This window comes from Cucurbita maxima, unplaced genomic scaffold (genome assembly GCF_002738345.1).
Source record: "Cucurbita maxima cultivar Rimu unplaced genomic scaffold, Cmax_1.0 Cma_Scf00059, whole genome shotgun sequence".
Lineage (NCBI taxonomy): Eukaryota > Viridiplantae > Streptophyta > Magnoliopsida > Cucurbitales > Cucurbitaceae > Cucurbita > Cucurbita maxima.
Window position 1 is genome coordinate 340437 of NW_019272075.1, and position 22907 is coordinate 363343.

Here is a 22907-nt window from a genome sequence, read left to right on the forward strand (position 1 = left end):
GGCTGTTAAAGATGGTATCAGAGTCAAACACTGAGCGGTATACTAGCGAGAACGTTGGGCCCCCAAGAGGGTGAATTTTGTCGGTGTGTCAGTGAGGGCGTTGGATCCCCTAGGGAAGCAAATTGTGAGATCCCACATCAATTGGAGAGGGGAACAAAACATTCCTTATGAGGGTGTGAAACATCTCCCTAGTAGACACGTTTTAAAATCATGAGATTAACGGCGATACGTAATGGGACAAAGTGGACAATATCTATTAGTGGTGGACTTGAGTTGTTACAGGTGTCACTAACAATCCTAAAGTTGTTTCAAATCTGTTTTCCAAGTCTGATTTCAATTCTATATGGACCCAGATATCGAGTTAGGACATGATATACAATTTAATTTATCCAACCGTGTCAACTAATTCATCTTCTAGCTAAAAAGTGACTTACATGGACCAAATAGAGGCCATATGGACCTCAATGGGTCCCAAAAGCATCATAAACAGCTTTAGAATGGTCCAACATGTTAGGATCTATTGGGATTAAAGTCTCATAATTAATTATTTAATTTTTAATAATAGTTTTTATTATTTTATTTGCAATTTAATATTATCCCTGGTATAAAAATTCAAGGTTAATAATGTAATCTTGAATGTGGTTGACATACAAAAGGATCGTATTTAGTATTCAAGTAATAACCTAAAGGGTCTATAGTATATGGATAAGGTTGGGTGCCTTATCCCAGTAAAACTATTGATACGACCTACTTTGTAATCGTTACAAATAATTTGATTCAAATTGTTCATGTGACGACATGTAATTGGGGGTATCCTATACAGTGAGTTTGTATCAGACTTGACCAAGAAATAGTTAGTCTCTCTTTATAAATCCGCTAATTGAGAAGATTAATATTTTCCATGATGATCATATGCGACTTGATCTTAATCCTGAGTGAGTTATGAAATATGTGAGGGTTTGTCCTCTATTTTGCACGGGTGGGAAGGACTCTCGATTCAATATGCCTACTATTTTGGGAACTGGCCAAATAGGGGTTGGGAACATAATATCATGATAGGAAGATCACTCATTTCCATAGAAGAAAAGTAGATGTTTTTCTCTTAAGTACTTATTTCGAACTTGAACAATGAGCCTCACTCTCTCATGGCCAGAAGAGGCTAGGTTTATGATTGGATCATAAACAAATTGTTCATTAAAGGATCAGTGATACTTAAAGTGAAATATGTAATGATAGGGGTGAAACAGACTTTTAACCTCATTTTACCCCATCTACAATGATTTGAAAAGAGACCGAGTGAAAAAGGGAGCAAAGCTTCGAGTCTTTATTTGATGAATAAGAAGAAATATCAGAGAAAGAGTAGGAGCGAAGTGTCACGGTCCTGCCTTCTTGACCGTGTGGCGTCGTGATCTATACACGCTCACGACTAGCCTTAAGGGGAATTAAGCCCCATATGTATTTTTCGCCCCGGCTTTGTGGCTTCGTCAGACCTTAGACGAGGTTTGTCTTCGCCAATCGAACATCGCTTGTGCGGAATCCAAGCTTGTTCAACCACATACGTCGCCTGTGCGTGTATGTTCAATCGTCTGTGACACATCCGACTTGCCTCTACGCTCATTCGACTCGACCTTGCCTCTACTCGGGCCAAGGTCTCTCAATATAACGTCGCATCTCATCTTGTCATCTCGATCCCCATCGATAGGGTCCATATGTCTTGGCGCCATCTCGAGTCTCAGGATGTCGTCGGCCATCATAACTCATTCGGTCATGCCATCGAGAATGGACCCACGTGTTCATCTCATCGGGACTTCCCGAACATCCATCCATCCGGGTTCTATCGAGGCATAGGCCCTCCCGTGCCCATGCCGAGTCATTTACAGATACCGTCCCGGATAGCGGGTGTATGTAGCAACCTCCAACACGCGGGCTAGGGCGCAATACCGGCACACCCGTGTCGTCCGGTATTGTCCTTCAAAAATCCATTTCAAAGGAAGTCTCCCGAGACACTCATCTCGGCACGCTCGCCCACACTGTGATACACGTATGTGCCACAGGGTAGCTCACTTAGGCCAAAGGGTCTAGGGGTGGTGGAGAGCTAACACCATGGTACCCCTATAGTACATTTTGAGTCATTTTCATTCTACCAGGTGTAGACATGATTTTGGTGAGGTGTCATACGGTGTCGTGCATTGTCCGTCCAATGTCCGATTGACACCAAACTTGGCGAGCATTCATATTTCATATGGACGGACTTAACTCCCGAACCGCATGCCCAAATTCCTTCCGAAACCCCGACTTTTGAGGTTAAGGCCCGGGGCCCTATCTGGCCCTTCAACAAGCCTATCTTGTCCTTCATGTCTATGTTGATGTCTCTGTTATGCTTATGTCTCAACATATCTTCAATACCCACTTTGCGTGGTGGTGTGTTGGATGATGCATCGTCCTCCTCGATCGCATCATGGCATTTTTCTATGTTGGCCCGCATATGGCCGGATGGGGCGTCCCTTTGCTTGTCATGGCGTGAGGGTCACAACCTACTCTCTTCATACTATGGTTGTGACACGAAGCAAGCTGTGAGACCCATAGGTAATTTCAGCCTATTTATTTACCGAGTGAAAGATAAGAGAGTGCTTTACCTCCTTCAAAAAACTCGTGAAGAATTGATTTACTTATAATAATTATATCAATGAATAGAACTTGTCCTACAATGCATTAGAAATCAACTCTAAGTTAGAGTAGAGTGACATTAACTCATTAAAGTTGATTAATCAAAGAGTTTAACTAATTAAATTTGTATCATTGTATCTTATAATTTGTAGGGCTATAATGCACCTTCCAATATTCAAATTAATATTTAATATATTAGATATTTTAAATATAAATGGAGAAAAAATAATTTAATTTAAATATTTAAATTAATATTTAATACATTATATATTATTAAAAGAGAAAAATATAATTTGATACAATAAATATTAAAATAATTAATATATATTGATACATTAAATAAAAATATATTTGAAATTAAAATAAAATTCAAATTAGTTAAATATATATTAAAATATGTTAACATTTAAATATGATTAGAATAAGATATTATATTATAATATATTAAATATTAAAATATATTATTTGGTTAATATGAGTGGCACTATGTGTATAACTAAATTTTCCCTTTAAAGAATTCTTTTGATACTCTCTTATAGAGATCTTGTGAATTGCGAAGAACTTCTGTATAGTTGGAATAATTTGAGGAGTCTTACAAGCTAAAATTTCTACCCAAATAAAACTATTGTTCTCGTATTTATTGTTTTGTTTTAATTCTTAATAAAATCAAAATCATATCCAATAGTTTTGCTATATGGATGAAGAGTTAATTCCCTTTAGTTTCATGTCCCAAACATTGAATAACTCAAAACTGAGTCTATTAGCATATTTGGAGCTGCCAAAAAAACATGAAATTGAGCCGGAACGAGGTAAGAGTCAGGTCAGGTCGAGCACGCGAGTCGCATGGATGGGTTGAAGCACGAGCTGGGTGTCCTTTGGGCCATGTTCTTGAGGTCGTTGAACTATTCGATGGAGGTAACAATCTGCAAGAATTTTGGGGGAACAGATTGAATGAACTTCTTGAATACGGAGATCTCCTCCATCATGTCGCCTAATGAACGGATGTCACTGACAATTGTCGTCAAGTTCATGGCAAAGTCATCTACTGACTCACCGTCCTTCGTGTGGATAGCCTCAAACTCACTCTTTCAAGGTCTACACCTTTGCTTTCTTGACACATACCACACCCACATGCATTGTTTGCAGCGTCTTCCATGCTACCTTTGTCGAGTCCTTCTTTGCCAACATGAAAAGGACATCCTCCGAGACTACTTGGTAGATGGCAGTAAGAGCCATCCTATCCTTACGCTCCTCAACGTCACCATGCTCGATTAAGTCAAGTTGTATTCATGATATAGCTATGGGCGGGAACTAATAAATTGCGACAATCAACTTTTGGTTGGCTGCCAATTTGTGGAATTTCAGGTTCCCCACACCCAAAATCTTCACTCACTCTCCACCTGCTACAACCATTTACTCAAAGGTACGCATAAAATAATTCTTTCTTTGCATTTCTCATCTAACAGATTGAACACTGCAAGTTTTTGCAAAAAAATTGCTATACATATTATATAACAAATAAATAACTCATTTCAAACATTCTGAATCATCACTCAGTCATCTTTGTCATCTTCATCGTAGTTGAAAGGCAAAGGCACTGATTTGAACGCTCTGTATTTTCCAACATTGTTCAAATGCTCGTTTTCAATCCTGTATCATAATCAAAAACATATTTATATACATACATTACCCTTTAACAGAAACATGATATACAATCAAAGTTCAAATACCTGAAGAAGTTCCATATCCCTCGACGAATGATCTCTAAGCTAGCAACGATCGTAATCAACCCTTCTCTGTGCAAGAATGAGACTTGGAAGTTCAACACAGTTTGCATCCAAGCAAGTCTCAGCACCACGTTCAAAGCCTGCAATGTTGTCATTTCCTTTAGAAATGGCCAAAAACAACACAATTGTTTTCTGGTTGAGTATGTCACTCACCATAGCAATGAAGTATATGCTCTTTTGAGGGACCAGGAGTTTGTCTCTTAACCAGCGGTTCTTCGAATGGCGTTGCAGAAGCCCCCAGTCAATGACGAGGTCCCAGTACGTGCCCGACACGGCTGCTATCACTGAAAATATCCAAGCTAGTACATACCAAACATACAAGCTTTTATTCAGACTGTATGCTGTCCTGAAGCAAACAGCAGCTATAGCAAACGAGTATTTCAATCCATTCAGGGCGTGCATTTTATCCTTCTCTTCATACAGCCGACGAAGACACTGCAAAATTACAAAAGAATAAATGATATTAAGCTCGAAACGACTACGTTCAGATAGCCTGTGAGAGTTGCTTGTGTTTTTTCTACAATGCTAAGATCTTATGGCATGATTGGAGTACCTGTTGAAGGCGTGCCCAGTATGGAATAACGGCAACAATGAAACTGAAGGTTTGGAATACAGCGCTGGCCTTGCAAGTGTTTACTCTAATTCTGTAATCTCCCCATCCATAATAGCAAATGTAAAATTCCAAACTTCTGAGTGCTTGGACCTGGCTTGTTAACTGATCAGCTAAGAAAAAGTCAGGGAGCACCACCTGAAACAACACATTTGTTTTAGTTCAAAATTACAACAGCAACTTCAGTATCTCCGAGCTTACGTATACATTATGAACGTCGTAATTTACCTTGTAGAGCGGAGCACAGATGCAGTGAAACAGACATGTGAGGAGGAAGAAACGACTTGAGCGATATATGATGTTAAGCGGGCAGATAAGTATTGCAGTTACAAGCTGCAGAAGGAAACAAAGGGAGTTTAATTAGCATTATGGTATATGCAAAATTAAGACTACTTGAGAAGGTTAAGGTGAAAATCTTACAATAACCGCAAACAGAGGCAGAAGTTCTGTAAATGCTTTGAAATCTTTTGTTCTTGGATCCATTTCCATGTCAAGATTTGAGAGGACTGAGCCTAGACCAAGAACAGCTAGAGCAAAAGCAATAAGGAGAACTTGACGATACCCCAACTCATTTCCTTCCTTGAAACCAAATATGAAGGAATAATTCACTCGATATTGCCTCCAATAGTATATGTTGGCTGCGTACATAACCAAATGCAGAACAACAAATCCAAACAAGCTGCATAACATATCAGAGTTCACATATCAACCAATAGAACAGAATAAAGTTCATTACTCAGTAAAGATTGAGAATGTATAAACAGATTGCAATATGAGTTTAGATTTGTAGTTACCTGTAAAGGGGAAACATGGTTTCCATGTACTTTGTGCTTCCTCTGCTATCCATGATATGGCGAGCACGGATAATTAAAATGAGGGCTAAAACAAGAGCTGCAGAACAGCCAGCTAGAAAACCTGCAAATCATTTGAGTTCAACTAAACATAAGCTCAAGTGGTACAACAACAAATCATGATTGAAAATCAGAGCAGTTAGAGTTACCCATGGAAAATGTTGTTCTATGTCTCTCTCTCTTGGCTTTGGGTCTTAAAATATTCATCGCTTTGCTGCGGTTGGCGTTGCAGAAATGTTTGATGAATGTGTTCTCAACTCTCTCCATTAACTTGGCAACCTGTAATGGCATTTAGAATATCAGAGAACTTGAAAGGAATAGTTGAATTTAAAATGGCAAAGAAGCTATATCTCACATCATCTGAACTTCCAAGGTAAGAACTATCCACCATTTTCATGTATGCTTTTGATGCGTCTCTTGATGTAATCTGCAATCAAATAACAAATACATAAGAAATAAGGAAGAAAGGAAGGAAGCATTTGTGATGAAATGTTCAGTGAAATACCTTGTCATATTTCTTCATGATCTTGGAGAAGGCGAGTGTATTCAAGAAGCTGAGTAAATTGCACCAATGAGAAACGATTAGGAATTGGAGCATTTAAAGAACGGATCAAAGAAGAAGATAAGAGGTTTTACCTGAAGCTCTTCAGAAGCCTAAGTTTCTGGTAAAACACAGAGAAGGCCTGCTTGAGTTGTTCTTCAACTTTCTTGAGATTGTCTCTGCTGAACCGTAGGTCGGAGTTTTGAGGGAACTTAAGGAAGCCCTTGATGGTTGAACGAGGTGTTTCAATGGGATTATTGATTTTGACACGATCAAGAACATCTAATGGAGGTGGTCTGACACCCTTGGCTTTGCTTGAATTATCTTCTACAACCTTTTTATTTCTCGATTTCGTGTCGATTTCATTCCCATCTTCATTGGATTCATCAGATTGACCAAGCTCACCAGCCCCACCTTCTTCTATTATCTCCATGGCCATGTGAGGTCTCTCTGCTCATCAGAAATACATTCGAACAGTTTTTACTTCGTCAAATCCATGAAGAATTGAAGATCAGATCAGATCATCAACAAACGTAAACATGAACAGAATACATTCAAACAGTTTCTACTTCATCAAATCCATGAAAAATTGAAGAGCAGATCAGATCATCAACAAACGTAAACATGAACAGAATACATTCAAATGGTTTTTAGTTCAACAAATCCATGAAAAATTGAAGAGTAGATCAGATCATCAACAAACGTAAACATGAACAAAAATCCATGAGAAATTGAAGATCAGATACCATTCAGAAATCAATGAAATGAAATGAACAAAATAGCATTCAGAAATCAACGAAATGAAATGAAGACTCACTTCCAGATTTGGCTCCTTTAGGCGTGGAAGCGGATAAAGCAGCGGAAGAAGCCGCAATCCCGGAAGCAAGACGAGTGATCTCCACAGTCTTCTCAGACATATCGAAAACCAAACCCTGAGGATTCTCAACCTTAACTCTGAAAGCAATCAAAGCATCCATCTGCTTATTCAACATCTCCGCTTCCTTCATAACCTCCTCCACCTTAGATTTATAGAACTTATTCACTTTATTAAGCTCATCATCCAGCCTCCTGAAGTAGACGAGTTCGTACTCCCCTCCTTCATCGGCGGCCATGAGGAAGGTAGTCTTGTAACTGTGGGAGCCATTCTCGTGCGCAGAGCTGACGAGAATGGCCTGGCTCTCGATATCGGAATGGGAAGAAGGAGTGGAAGGATGAATGTAAGATTGGGTGAGGCCGCTGAAGGCTCTGTAGAGAGTAAGCTTGCGCTTCAAGCCGGAAGGCTGAGGGGTGTGAGGAGGGCCATTTCTGAGCTTGAATCGTTGAATCTGTTTGAGAAGGGTTTTGAGGAAACTGTAATCCATGTAAGCCTCGTGCCATTCCGGCACCATTTGGGCGGTGAATTCCTTGCCGAACTTCATGGAGATTGCAGGGAGAGAAATTCAGTTGAGGGAAGGAAGAAAAGGGAGGGAGAAAGTGGGAAGATTAACAGGAATGGGAGATGTATTTATAGAAAGGAGAAATGAGAGCATTTCAAAGAATTGAACAAATGGCGTGCTGCCATGGAAGCTTCGGAGAGAGAGAGAGATTTGAAAGAAAAAATAATAATAATAATAATAATAAAGCAGCAGCCTAGTCAGCTACTCGATGTCACAAATTTTTCATTCTCAGGTATGTATGTACCCACATGTCTCCAAATTCGTTTAGAAGGGGATATAACCCTGTCGCAACACAGAATTAGGAACAGAGAATATAATTATGTTCTAACTTTATTTAGAGAATATGTATGTACGTACATACGTGAGCAGGACAGAATTAGGAACATAGATAGAAGGGGATACAATCCTGTCCCTCACGTATGTATGTATGTATGTATGTATGTATGTATGTATGTATGTATGTATGTATGTATGTATGTATGTATGTGAGGTGGACAGAATTGGAATGAGAACATACTCGAGTCCTCCACTCTGTTTAGTGTGATATTTTTTTACTGATGGTAAGTTTTTTAACACTTTAACATCTATCCATTAATAATTGAAAGGAGACTTTTAATCGGGAGAAAAGTAAATATTAAAAAATGGAAGAAAAAGACAAAAAAAAGAGGGTTGAATTCAAATATGGGAATGGGTCACGTTCATTTTTCAAAATTTATTTTTATTTTAATGTAGGGGGAATTTTAATTGGATTAGGTGACAGTTAGGTAAAGCAAAAAAGGATGTATGCCTCTGGTGGTGTCTGATATTAAAATTATAATTAAAAATGTATTGCGAATAAAAGTCTGTTCAATGATGGTGGGTTTGAGTTTTTTTTTATTCCATTTCAAATAACCAAATTATTCCCATGTCACGTAACACGTGTTTTCGAATAATTAACAAAAATAAATTTCAAAGAGTAAAACAAATCATTAGTTTTACGATAAAAATGTTTGTTTAATCCACCACACTTAAAATTCTTTATTTATAATCCAATAAATTACCAGTACTAAATATCTTTAATATACCACATTTTTTATTTTATTTTGCTTTGAAATTATATATATAATAGTGACCAATATGAAATTTATTAATATATTTGCAAATTGAAACAATTAATATGAAAATTAATATTTTGTATTTCTAGAATGAATTGGAATGAAATCAAGAGGAAGGTTTCAACCCAATTGTTAATATTTAAAAAAGACTTTTTTTTAGATAATAAAATAAAAGAGTTTTCAACTTTGAAAAAATAATGTATATTTATTATATATTCTCACATTATTTAATATTCTTAAGACCTAAATGAATAAAAAAAAAGGATAATTTAATAAATAAACTTGAATGAAATACAATATAATTTATTTAAAATAATGACTATATTCTTAATTTATATGATATTTTGATGATATTTTTATATTGTTTAATTAAAATTTTAATAAATAGTGAATTTTAAAATCTAAATTCTAAAAATAGAATGGTTTATTTACAAATTTTGGAATGCCGTTTACGACAACAGTGTCAGTACGACAAGTCGTTCTGACAGGCGAAGGTCAATTTGGTAATCTAAATTATTGCTCCATTGTTGTTTTTGTCGGCTTGACAAGTCAGGACGCAGCCATTAATGTGGGTCCCAATTATATGTAAATCAATATATAATGTTTTATTTTTTAAAAAAATATATTTTAATAATTCAATAAACATTTATTTATGAAATGTTAATTCATTGCTTTATTATTAACGTATATAATTGAATAATATTTAACAAATTAAAAGGGATGATTTTATTTTTTAAAAAATATTTATAGTGGATAATTAAACGTAGCTTGTTTTGACTTAGTCCAACTCATATTTTGAGTACCCAATTTTGACCATTTTTACTTGAATTTTATTATTATATATACCGATTTCATTAGACAAATATTTCCGACCAAGTTAGCTTTTTGTCTTTTAAGGAGGAAAAAAAACATTGGATAAGGATAAAAAGACTAAGAACGACTGAGACATACATGAAAGATCTAGAGATAGGGATACAATTTTTAACCACACAAAAGATTAAAATTTATAGACGGATTGATGCACTAGGACGACCTTCGGTATGACTACGAAGCTCTCGAACGCTCCCTCACTTCGACTAGCAACTAGTGAACACTTGAAAAAGAAATATAAAATGTAGTGAGTACAAAAAAAATATTCAGTACACAGTTTACTTGTAAGCTCTCATCGTATCCAAATTCTGATAAGTTATCACTTGGTTTTTTCATGGCTCCAAGAAGTTCAAGCTCTATTTGAGTTTCTGGAAAGGCCATGAAGTTTTGAGTAGTTTCTCTTAATCATCATAGAGAAAATCATTGTCTAGAATTGTTCACGAGGTTCTAGTACTATGGATCTATTAGATGACGTGCCTCATTTTTTGGGTGAACTAACTTTTCTAATCTTTAAACTTAATCAATCTGCATCGCTACAATAATATCGATATCGTGGGTTGAGGTGTGATCTCGTTATATCTGTTTTGACAGTATCACATCAACTGATCTGAACATCATAATGGCAACCTTAACATAGGGTCATAAATTCACACTAAATCTAGGGGAGAACCTCGTGTGTCGACAAACTACTAAGCTTAGCGGTGTCGTTTCTTATCCATCTCAGACAGATTTACGACAACATGATCTTGTTCAGAAAGCTCGAGGTTGTTTCTACACATACTAGGGACGGTTATCTTGAGCTAACTACCTACGTAGTCCTTCTAATGCTCTCAGGACTGATTACAAATTTACAATGTCGACCTTTGACATGTTTCTACATTCAATGGTAACTCAAATAGCCTCATCATGCAATTCTATCTAGTTGATCTGAGTAAAGCTCGAGGACACGAGTTCCTAATTATCTACAACTTGGTAGGGGCACTGCTTAGTCAAACTTTGAAGTTTTATACCTACCCAAGGAAATATAAAGTGATCTTGGCCCGGCTCATATCATTCACACGGCTCATAACCTAGTATGTTTTATTAGTCATCCTTAGATTTCATGGAAGCTTACTAGGTTCTTAGAATGTCTAGGTGGTTTAAATCTTAACATTTTTATGACACTCGAGAGTAATTCCTTGGAGATAATCTAATTTATGGGAGTACTATAGTCTTGACCACATATTGTTGCCCACAAACCTAAGGTGTTCGATCTACTAAAATTTTTATGACATAAGTAAACGTGAAATTGTCCCAGCTGTAGCACCCTTTTCTTAACTTCATACAATCATGCATGTTTTTTAGGTAGATAACCCTATCAATCAGTTAAATATACGGGAAACATTATCTACATGCAAGCTCAATTGATCAATCATCTGGAGCACATATCACAACATTCATCCTCCCTTCTTGCACAATGTAAAACGTTTCAAGAAGTGTACATCTTAAAAATCTCATTCTAAGGGTATTTTCAATAATTATTTTTCACAATATACATGGCATGCTTATCCAAACGACTTTTCTAGCGAAAAACAGACAAATGAGAGTGAAATTGGGCACTCAACGGGAGGGCAGTCCATGTGCGAGGGCCCAAGCGTCTAAGGTTGGAGTAGTCGCGTCATCTGCTTGCGGTGTGTTGACTATTGATACCTTCTCCAAGCTCGTGGTTTGCGTTCAAACGCCCAACGTGACGAATTCCTACAGGTTGATCAGTATGTCCCTATCTTGTGTCAAGGGTCTCACTGAACCCATGCAGCAGTGGCTGGATTTTATTTTCCTTGAAAGGATGATGTATGTCCCTGTCCTGCGTCAACGGTCTCGCTGAACCCTTGCAGCAGTGGCTGTCTTCGATCCCTCTGCACGTGCTTTTGCTATTTAATTTTCTTGATTAATATGGTTGTGACACGTGGCCTCCATATACCCAAAATCAATGGTGAAAGCGTAGTCCGTTGAGGATCGGTTATGCCATAACATAAGTGGAGAGACCTGAACTTCGGAAGATTAAGGCACCCTTGGAGTTGAGTAATGCAAACACACATATATGATGTGACATTTTCTTTAAACCAGCATAGTATGATTTTGAGTTCTTTCTAATTTGGGCAGGGTTGGATGTGTGACACCTCCTCACACACGCGCACATGGGTCCACCAAGCAGACTCGTATATATACCCCTTGGGTCTGCCTTCGTCCGGCAAAATGTGCTTATGCGTCACTAGACAACACAGAGGAAAAGATCCACATGATATCATGACCGAACATAAAAATCGAATTTACGCATTTGTACTAACGTAATATAACGGGGAAGTACCCCGATGCACTTGGCATACATAAATGCATGAGGTCCTCATGGTTTAAAATCATTGGACAAAATAAGAATCATTTTGTTCTTCCTTTCATATGTGTCATAATACACATATGAATCACGTATGCATAGTAATTATCATGACTTTCATCTTGCATCATTATATAATCTATAACATGGCCTTACCGGGTAAGACATAACATTACATACCTAGTATTTTTTTCATTCAAATCATGGCATAATAGAACATCACTTACATACATAACGTGACATCATACACCATCACATAACATAGCATTATGACGCATGCAGGGGCCAAAGGACATGCGTCATCATAGATCATACAATTTTTCCAACATCAACAATAAAGTGATCACTTACCTTGTTAGCTTAAGCTAGTGTAACTAATTTAACCATAATGACAGTTTGATTATGTCCTTTAAAATCCAAGTCAATCTATTTGAACTCATGACATTAGTTTCAAGTTCAAAGTTTGGTAAAACTATTTATCTAAATTTTACCATAGTCAATGTGTTAAACTTCATGCGAACATTAGGGCCTTTAAGTCTTGAAATGTTTATATATATTATTTTTTTTATTAAAGATCTCATTTTTTCAGGTTGTTTCAAGTAAGACTTAAACGAGCCATGCAGAAAGCAAACAATATAAAAGATTCTAGGTCTAAGAAATAAGTCCTTTAACCTACTCTAATACCTTAAAACTAAGCATAATCTCCAGTCTCCCTATCAAATTTCATACCATTTAGAGGTCACTTGTATCATAAGTCAGTAATACATAATTATAGAGATACTGACTATAACCGACTTAAGTGCACACGTCCCCCATTCATGTGATCCCAGTTAAACCCAATTTGATCTTAATTTGACCTAATTCAAAAAGGGGTCAAAGCATAAGATAATCAAAGATAACCTGTTTTGACCAACGTTTTGTTTGAATACTTCCCAAACTCTTTTCTCCAACTACGTGTTTAATAGACCAATTTCAACCCAAAAGTGAGTATTATTGACTAATTAATTTGGGTTTAATGCTTATGACCTTTTCTATCATTCAAATCAATTAAACAAATCCAATATTCCCACAAAACTGAATATATATATATATATATATAACATAATTACATCTTTTTCATTATCTTCCACTTTTTTATTTTATTTTATATTATTATTATTATTATTTAAATTTTTATGATTAGGGCAATTATTTTATACAGAAATAGATAATTCTTTCTATTTATTTTCTGTAAATAGATTAGTGTATTTTAAAAAGAATGTTCTATTATTTTTATTTATTTATTTTAAATAGTGATTTTTTATAATTACATATTTTTTCTTTTTAAAATATTGTTAAAAACTCATTTTGTGTTTTACTTTTAGTAATTTGATGTGGGGTGACCTTCTAGGATTTTTCATAAGATACATGTGAATGACCCGTGTTGGCATACAGAGACCATCGTGAAAATATTTGCTGAAACCACCACGCTTATATAGTGGGGGAAGTTCTCAATTTATAATCATTTACATAATTAAATAAATTACAAATAACATGGAAAAGTAATAAATGAATACAAGATTTTGTCTATAATAAAATGACAAATATAATTACTACGGCAAGTTTAATAGAAAATAAAGATATAAATATTTGTCTATGATAAATAGTCAAATATAATATATATGGTAAATCGTAATTTGGTTATATCAAAATTAATTTAAAACTTTTTCTAATATTTTCATGGAAAACCGTAAAAGAAAAGTTGATAGGACGAAGGGAGGCGTACAGTCGCAGCTGCTTTAATTTGACACACGTGATTTTTTTTTGTTAATAAAACATTGAAATATTTCATTAAAATAAATGAATAAATGGAACTAACAAAAATATACTCAACATTTTTGACTTTCCACAAATGCTACCCACCTTTAATTTTTTTGGATAAAAAAATATTTAGGTTTTATTTTAAAAAATTAAACTATAAGGAAATAGAAAAGGTATTTTATATCCCTATAAGTATTACTTGTTTAAAGTCGGTGTGTTTACATACTTGGATGTCACGTGCCTCCCCGAGCTAGCTTTCCTGTGTGTGAGAAGCTCCAAAATTTATGAAATTTCTCTAGTAGCTCTTAATTCAAGCAAAATTAGGGCGAAAAATAGCAAAATAGAAGTAAAATAGTATCGAGTTACCCTCTAACGACATGTGCTTAGGTCGAGTTGAGCAAAAAAATGTTTTAGTTTTCATTACACGACACGGTCCACATTGCAGCTGGCCGCACTCCATACTTCCTTGATCGACACATGTCCCTTGCATTAAAACCAACTGAGATTCAATTGCTATTTTGACTTCTTCCTATTTTCTTATGATTTACATAATTTTTTACCTAACTTGTATCAATTTCAGAATTTGTAGAATTTTAATCCATCTCTACAAAATTATTTTTCTCGTAATTTATAATCAAGTTGAAGTTGAACCAAAACTGTAAATCTTACTGCTCTTGATGCATGTCGGAACGCCCAACTTCCTATCCGATTCAACTCTGGTTTTCTTAAATCTAAAATTTAAGTATAACCAACATATATGAAGGAAAACCAAAAAAAAAAAAAAAAAAAAAAAAAAAAAAAAAAAAAAAAAAAAAAAAAAAATCATAATTATTTACCTTTCGTTCTTCCTTAATTGTGGATGGATTTGAGCAAATCGAACACCGAGACTTGATATCTTCGATATTCTAAGTAGTTCTTCTCAAGGGAATTTGAAAAAGCTCAGACTCTAAGTAGTTCTCCCTTAGCTCAATTAGACCACCAACATACTCAAGAGAGGAGTCAAAATGACCATTTTACCCCTTGAAGTTGATTATGACTGAGTTTTCTCAACTTTTCACTATTTTTTAACATATATATATTTTTGAATTTATGGATCTTTTACTATTTTTTTCTTCTACAGCCACTTAGAAAATTTATCTATAAGACTCTCGATAAAATCTAAAAAAATTAAAATTTACTCTTAATAATACATTTTTAAAATTGTATTTTTTATTTTATTTTATTATTATTATTATTATTATTTTTTTTTTGAAGTCCAAGATCTCAAAATGTAAATATTTTTAAAGTTAGACAATAAAATGATCATTTTTTTTTAAAAAAAATTGAAGGATAAATATAAATATATAAATATTTTGAAAGAACTTAATTTTTCTTTACCAAAACAAAATTCAAAATATATTTATTTACTTAGAATTTTTAATTTAAAGTTATAATTTTTAATGACCCAACTTTTAGATTTTAAAATGCCAATAGCTTTTGAAATTTTTTTAAAAATGATACGAAGAGAAATGGGTTTCCATAATACAATTTAAAATCTTTATTAGGGATATCAATAAAATTTTATAAAATATAAAATGAATTTGAGTATTAACGAAAAAAAAAAAAAAAAGTTTAGATATAAAGTATTATAAATGCGTAAACATGCTGTTATAAACCCCACAACACTATCATCGTACGATCTCGTTACTTGCCATGTATCCACTCTTGGAGTCGAGATATGCTATTATATCGGTTTGAAATATATACACGCCCATACTCCACATCCCTTACTTTCTCAAAACCAAACCTCCTGACGAACATCTACTTTAGACTTGAACCACTAACTAAACCTCTTTTTCAGAACCAAACCTCTATAAACAGAATAAAATAACATTGACTTAGAAAATTTAGTGATTTGGGGCTAGGTTGGACGAATTATATGATGTTATGACTAACCCATAACTTGTGTTTTATTTGTGCTATTACTTGTGATATGATCGATTTATGATCTTTTGTGATACATGTACTTCTAGTATATTGATCTATGGTACTATGATCAAATAATGCCTTATGAGACATTTGATGAACCATGTATGATAAATATAAGTGATATGTCATGCACATGCATGTATGTTTCATAGAGAATTCATGTCACGAAAAGTATGGAAGTATGATGTAAATCATGACCATGTACCATGATTTATAATGCAGGACTTCATGCATGATGTATGTCATGAGCAAGGGTTACTTTTTCAATATGTTATGCACAGATGTGTACATTATGATATGATATGCACTCCTTTCTTTTCGTTGGTTTTTGGTGGTGATAGCATGCACTAACCCATAATCAGACTTAGGGAATACATATATGAGTTTACCTAGTGGGTTCATGTGCATATGTGTGAACCATGTGTACGAAAATACTATGCATCCAACCCTACTAGGAAAAGAAAGTAGAACTCAAGAAATAGTCACAAAAAGTAAGTCCCACCATAAATGATGTTGCATGTGATTTGCATTTTCCAACGGTAACAATGAGGTCATTTACTGAGTATTTTTAAATACTCACCGGATGTAATACTAAAAAATGGTCAAAATCAACATAAAGGGAAAGAAGTCATTTTTTCGTTCTTGGGTCACGGAGAACCCTAGCTAAATACGTGTGAAAGAAAAAGGAGAGAGAGAGTTTGGAGAATTGGGAGAGAGAAGAAAGAAGATATTCCCTAGAAAACTCATCACCACTGGCAGAGTTCGCGGAAGGTAGATGGAACGACCGAGCTGATTTGATGACTCTAAAAAGATGGGTAAATTTTTCACGAAGTAAAACAAATAAAATTTAAAACATAAAATACATTATATTTATATTATAACAAAATGTGTTTATAACTAAGTAGTTAAAACACAAAATAAGGAATGGACATAAAACATTTATTTTTAAAAAACGGTTGAGGACAATCGGTGAGGCTTGTCTATGTCACCTGCTTTAGGGCCCGCTCCCGGTCTCGACCAACTTTTTGTTAATCTGAAAAATATGGAAAACATGGAATGAGAATAAAGACTCAAAAAGTAGCTTACTTATATAGGCTCTTAACCGTGCCTTGATATGCTAGGGTACAACACTTTTTCTTCTCTTTTTCTTGTTCTTGTCGTAAGTACTTAGGCCCTTTAGTTATGTTGTTTACTTGTGGGTTCTTATCATGATCTATCCTGAGGACCCTGGTTCTTGGATCCCAAAACCTGAGTTCTAATCTAAGGGCCTTAGTACTATGATTCTTCGTTCTTGTCCTTAGAACTGGATCTTGATCCATGTTCTAGTCCTTGATCTTTGTTTTGTTCTTGGTACCTTTTAGGTTCTTGTTCTGTTCTGTTCTTGGATCGTTCTCTAAGATACTCCCCTAGGATTTATGGTACTAATTATGAACCTGATAACCTATGTCCAAGGCTTCATGTGTTCCAAGCAACACAGTCTTAACCTATGTCCAAGGTTTCATGTGTTTCAAATGACGCAGCCTGAACCCACATCTAGGGTTTGCCTTGTGATACGGTTTGACATAGCCTGAACCCACATCTAGGGTTTGCCTTGTGATACGGTTTGATGTAGCCTGAACCCACATCTAGGGTTTGCCCTGTGATACGGTCTGAAAACCTATACCCAAGGTTTCATGCGTTTAAAGTGGCATAGTCTAAAAATCTACATCAAAGGCTTCTTACGTTCTAAGTGATGTAGTCTAATCCTACACCCAAGGCTTGCCCTGTGATACAACCTGAATACCTATGCTCATGACTTATTGCATTCCAAGCGGCATAGTTTGAATACCTACGCTCAAGACTTCATACGTTTCAAGTAGCGTAGTCTAAATCATGAACATGTTGTACCATGGGAGGTCTTAGAAGGTTCTTGATTCTTGGTTAAGGTAGTTTACTCTATTCTTGTTCCATCGTGGTCTTAGATTTCTCCACATGAAAGATATGACCAAAAAGGTCACGTGATTGGTGCAAAATATGAACATAACATCTTACAAATGCAGCCGAATTGAGTGGGGGAGAGCCGAATGGTCCCTCACACCGTAAAGGTGCTCCAATATGCGAGCACACGTGTATTCCTCGAGCCATCACCTTGTGCCTATGGTGGATGACTCCACAAGACTAGTTGAAAAATAAGCAAGACAGAGACATCAGATAGACAAGAAGAGCAAAGATAGGCTTGTTGAAGGGCCGAGTAGGGTCCCGGGCCTTAACCTCAAAATTCGAAGTTCTAGAAGGAATTTGGGCATGCGGTTTGGGAGTAAATTCCATCCATATGAAATATGAATGCTCGCAAATTTTAGTGTCAATCGTGTTGACTCTGGCAATTGGGAGGAAAGCATCGATGAAAAAACTAGTCGAAGGAAGATTTCTTTGAAGGAAAAATAACGGAAAGTAAAAGAAGAGAGATTTGCTGAAGACTCGATGATTTGATTTCCATTCAGTTTGAAAAGTTTAAATAACAACTCTAATCCTAAAAATGGAAAGTAGTGGGCAAAGACTTGTGCCCAACCAAAATGACCAACAAAAATTACGCTCTTTTATTCAACGGTTAGCGTTAATTCAGACTTTTGAAGAGTAAAAAACAATAACGAAATCTAAGAAAACCATAACTTTTATTTAACAATCTCCTCCTAAAAGTTGTGGTATATCTACCTTATTATTTAAACTCCGATCTTTGAGCGTAGTTCATCAAATTTTATCCGCGCCAGGGACTTGGTGAAAATGTCTCCAAGCTGTTCTTCTGTTCGGATGAAATAAATCTTGATGAGCCCTCGATCTGCACATTCTCGGATGTAGTGGAATCTGGTTTCTATGTGCTTGCTCCGGTCGTGCAGTACTGGATTTTTGATCAGGGAGATCGTAACTTTGTTGTCCACATATAACATTGGTGGATTGCTTTCTCTTTCGATGAGTTCTGCCATCAGTCGCGCAAGCCAGACCCCCTGTGTTTCCGCTGTCGAAGCGGCGATGTATTCTGCTTCGCAGGAAGACAAAACATTGCCAGCAGATCGCGCCGCTTGAAAGGAAGTAGATCATCCCGCTGGTGCTCTTACGATCATCAACGTCACCAGCCATGTCACTGTCACTGTAGCTGACCAGCTCAAGCTTCGTCTTTTTTTTCCCTGCGCTGTATCTCACACCCCAGCCTTTTGTTCCAGCCACATAGCGCAGGATACGCTTGACAGCCACAAGATGCTCCTCTCGAGGTGCTTCCATGAATCTACTCACATATCCAACTAAGTAAGCAAGGTCAGGGCGTGTGTTTACCAGATAGCGCAGGCTCCCGACAATACTGCAGTAATTGGTGGCATCGACTGTCATCGTAGTATTGACCTTCCTTAGCTGAAGCTGGGCCTCCATTGGCGTCCTTGTAGGGTTACTGTCCGCAAGCCCAATTGTGTCCAGCAGCTTCTTTGCGTACGCACTTTGGCAGATGATGATGCTAGTAGTACTCTGTTGCACTTTGATGCCAAGGTAGTAGTTGAGTACGCCGAGATCGCTCATCTTGAAATTCTTTGATATCTCCCTCTTGAACCTTCTGAGGAATTCCATGTCGCCTCCAGTGATTATGAGATCGTCGACGTACACTCCCACAATTAGTCGCTGCTCGTCGTGGCCGTGAAAATGCATGCCATGCTCAGAGGCACAACGCTCAAACTTCAGTGACAGTAGGGTACTGTTGAGCTTCGCGTTCCAGGCTTGTGGTGCTTGTCGAAGATCGTAGAGTGCCTTGTGCAGGCGCAATACCTTACCTGAATTGTTGTTGTCCAGGAAGCCAGGTGGTTGTCGGACGTAGACAGTCTCTTTCAGTTCTCCGTTAAGGAAAGCGGATTTCACGTCCATGTGGTGGACCTCCCAAGAGCAATGTGCCGCGAATGCTAGCAAAAGCCGGACGGATTCTAACCTTGCCACCGGCACAAATACCTCTTCGAAGTTCACACCTTGTTTCTGGACGTAGCCGTTCACCACTAGACGGGCCTTGTGCTTCAGCAAATCTCTATCCTTTTACTTTTCATTATTTTTCCTTCGAAGAAATCTTCCTTCGGCCAGTTTTTTCGTCGACACTTTCCTCCCAATTGCCAGAGTCAACAAATCGGATACCGGACGGACAATGCATGACACCGTATGACTGTTCACCAAAATCATGTCTATGCCTGGAAGATTGGAAATGACTCAAAATGTACTATGGGGGAACCATGGTGTTAGCCCTCCACCACCCCTAGGTCTTGTGGCCTAAGTGAGCTACCTTGTGGCACATACGTCTGTCACAGTGTGGGTGAGCGTGCCGAGACAAGTATCTCGAGCGACTTCCTTTGAATGGGTTTTTGAAGAACAATACCAGACGACAAGGGTGTGCCAGTATTGCGCCGTAGCCCGCGTGTTGGAGGTTGCTACATACACCCGCTATCCAGTACGGTATTCGTAAATGACTCGCCATGGGCATGGGAGGGCCAATGCCTCTGTAGAACTCGGATGGATAGATGTTCGGGAAGTCCCAATGAGATGAAAGACACGTGAGTCCATTCTCGATGGCATGACCGAGTGAGTTATGATGGCCGACGACATCCCAAGACTCGGGATGGCGTCAAGACATATGAACCTTGTCGATGGGGATCGAGATGACATGATGAGATGCGACTTTGCATTGAGTGACCTTGGCCCGAGCAGAGGCAAGGTCGAGCTGTATGACTTGCCTAGTGTAGAGGTAAGTCAGATGTGTCGCAGACGATTGAACATGCACACGCAGGTGACGTGTGTGGTTGAATAAGCTTGGATTTCGCACAAACGATGTTTGATTGGCAAGACAAATCTTGCCTAATGTCCGACGAAGTCACAAAGCCAGGGCGAAAAATATATATGGGGCTTAATTCCCCTTAAGGCTAGTCCTGAGCGTGTCAAGATCACGATGTCGCATGGAAAAAAATGTAGGACCGTAACAGTCATAACATGATGAACCCTTCCTATTGTCCTGACAAGCATCAAACTGCTTGACGAAATCAAGATGATTTTGGCTTCCATTTTAAGCGAGGTCTTGCACTTAACGAACCAACGTTCATGGCCATCCTTGTGGTTGAAACTGAAGAAACAACTGAATTTATTCTCGTAGAAATACAACGCGTACTAGACGAGTACCGCGAAGTAATGCAAGAGATTCTATCAAAGACCTTACCACCTCTTCAGGGCATAGACCACGAGATCGGACTGATGCCTAGGTCGAAACCCCCAGCAAAGAATGCCTACAGAATGGCTCCACCTGAGTTAGCGGAGCTATGAAAGCAATTGGATGAACTACTTATCGCTAGGTTTATCAGACTTGCGAAAGCTCCCTATGGAGCCCCGGTGTTATTTCAAAAGAAGAAGGACGGGAGTCTTCGCCTATGCATAGACTACCACGCCCTAAGCAAGATCATTGTCAGAAATAAGTACCCTCTACCCATCATTACAGACTCGTTAAATTGACTACATGGTGAGAAGTAATTCTTAAAACTCGACTCAAGGTCGGGATACTATTAGTTCAGATTGTTGAGGGAGATGAACACAAAATTACTTGCGTCACTAGATATGAGACCTTTGAATTCCTAGTCATGCCTTTTGGTCTGACTAATGCCCCTGCCATTCTTCACATTAATGAACCAAGTTTTCCACGAGTACCTCGATAAATTTGTTGTAGTTTACTTGGACGACATAGTGGTTTAAAGCTCCACCATGAAAGAGCAACAACACCACCTCTGTTTAATTTTTGAAAAGCTAAGAGAACACCAATTATATGTGAAGAGGGAAAAATGCGCGTTCGCGCAACAACAAAAACTTTCTTGGACATGTAATAGAAGCAGACAGGGTAGGTATGAAAGATGAGAAAGTAAAAACCATCAAGGATTGGAAGACCCCTCTTCAGTGATAGAAATGCGCTCCTTCCTTGGGTTAGCAAACTATTATCGACGGTTTGTCGAAGGAAGGGAAACAAGTGGAGTTGGACTCCACGTTGTCAAGAAGCCTTTTACAACTTAAAGAACGCCATGATGGAAGGACCAATTTTAGGGATTGCCGACGTGACGAAACCTTTTGAAGTCGAAACAGATGCGTCAGACTTCGCCCTAGGAGGTGTCCTACTACAAGAGGGACACCCCATTGCATATGAGAGTTGGAAGCTAAATGAGGAAGAAAGAAGGTATGCAGTATCTGAGAAGGAAATGCTGGCAGTAGTCTACTGTTTACGAGCTTGGAGGCAGTAGAGGCAGTACCTCCTCGGAGCCAAGTTTGAGTCAAGACAGACAATAGTTCCATATGCCACTTTGGCAAGAATGTGTGGCCGAATTTGACTTTTAGTTCGAACACAGACCAAGTAAAGAAAATTAAGCTGTAGATGCCTTAAGTTGGAAGAGTGAACATGTAAACTTGTGCATGTTAGCTCACCTACAAGCAAGTTGAGTGGAACGATACGAGAAAGCAATGAAGAACACCTAGTAAAAGACCTGACCGCCCATGCCATCATCCAACTAGCTAGAGAGGGGAAGACTCTCCAGTTTTGGGTTGAGGATAACTTACTCTTCACCAATGAAAATCGTTTGTACGTTCCACATTCAGGGAATCTAAGTAGACCCCTGCTTAAAGAATGTCACGACACACCATGGACAGGCCACAATGGGTGGCAGAGAACCTATGCCCTCCTAAAAAGGGGGTACACTATTGACCGAACCTCCGCGACGATATGACATAGTTCACAAAAACTTGTCTTATCTGCCAACAAGATAAGGTTGAACAAAACAAAATTGTGGAACTACTAGAACTTCTACTAGTCCCTTCTCGACCGTGGGAAAAGTGTTTCTCTAGATTTTATCACACACCGTCCCAAGGTAGAAGAAATGGAGTCCA

At 37.4% G+C, this 22907-nt stretch overlaps 1 protein-coding gene across 1 annotated transcript; it reads right to left on the bottom strand.

Annotated features, from left to right (window-relative positions):
- Window positions 1-4094: 4094 nt before the first annotated feature.
- LOC111471863 (phosphate transporter PHO1 homolog 3-like) lies at window positions 4095-8006 on the bottom strand. The gene is made up of 12 exons (XM_023117535.1): window positions 7274-8006; window positions 6552-6906; window positions 6421-6469; window positions 6271-6342; window positions 6065-6194; window positions 5859-5979; window positions 5485-5743; window positions 5293-5397; window positions 5008-5202; window positions 4608-4889; window positions 4398-4534; window positions 4095-4317 (listed from the first exon to the last, which is right to left on the bottom strand). The coding sequence occupies exons 1-12, from the start codon at window positions 7872-7874 to the stop codon at window positions 4221-4223; spliced, it is 2403 nt and encodes an 800-aa protein (XP_022973303.1). The 5' UTR covers window positions 7875-8006; the 3' UTR covers window positions 4095-4220.
- Window positions 8007-22907: the final 14901 nt, after the last annotated feature.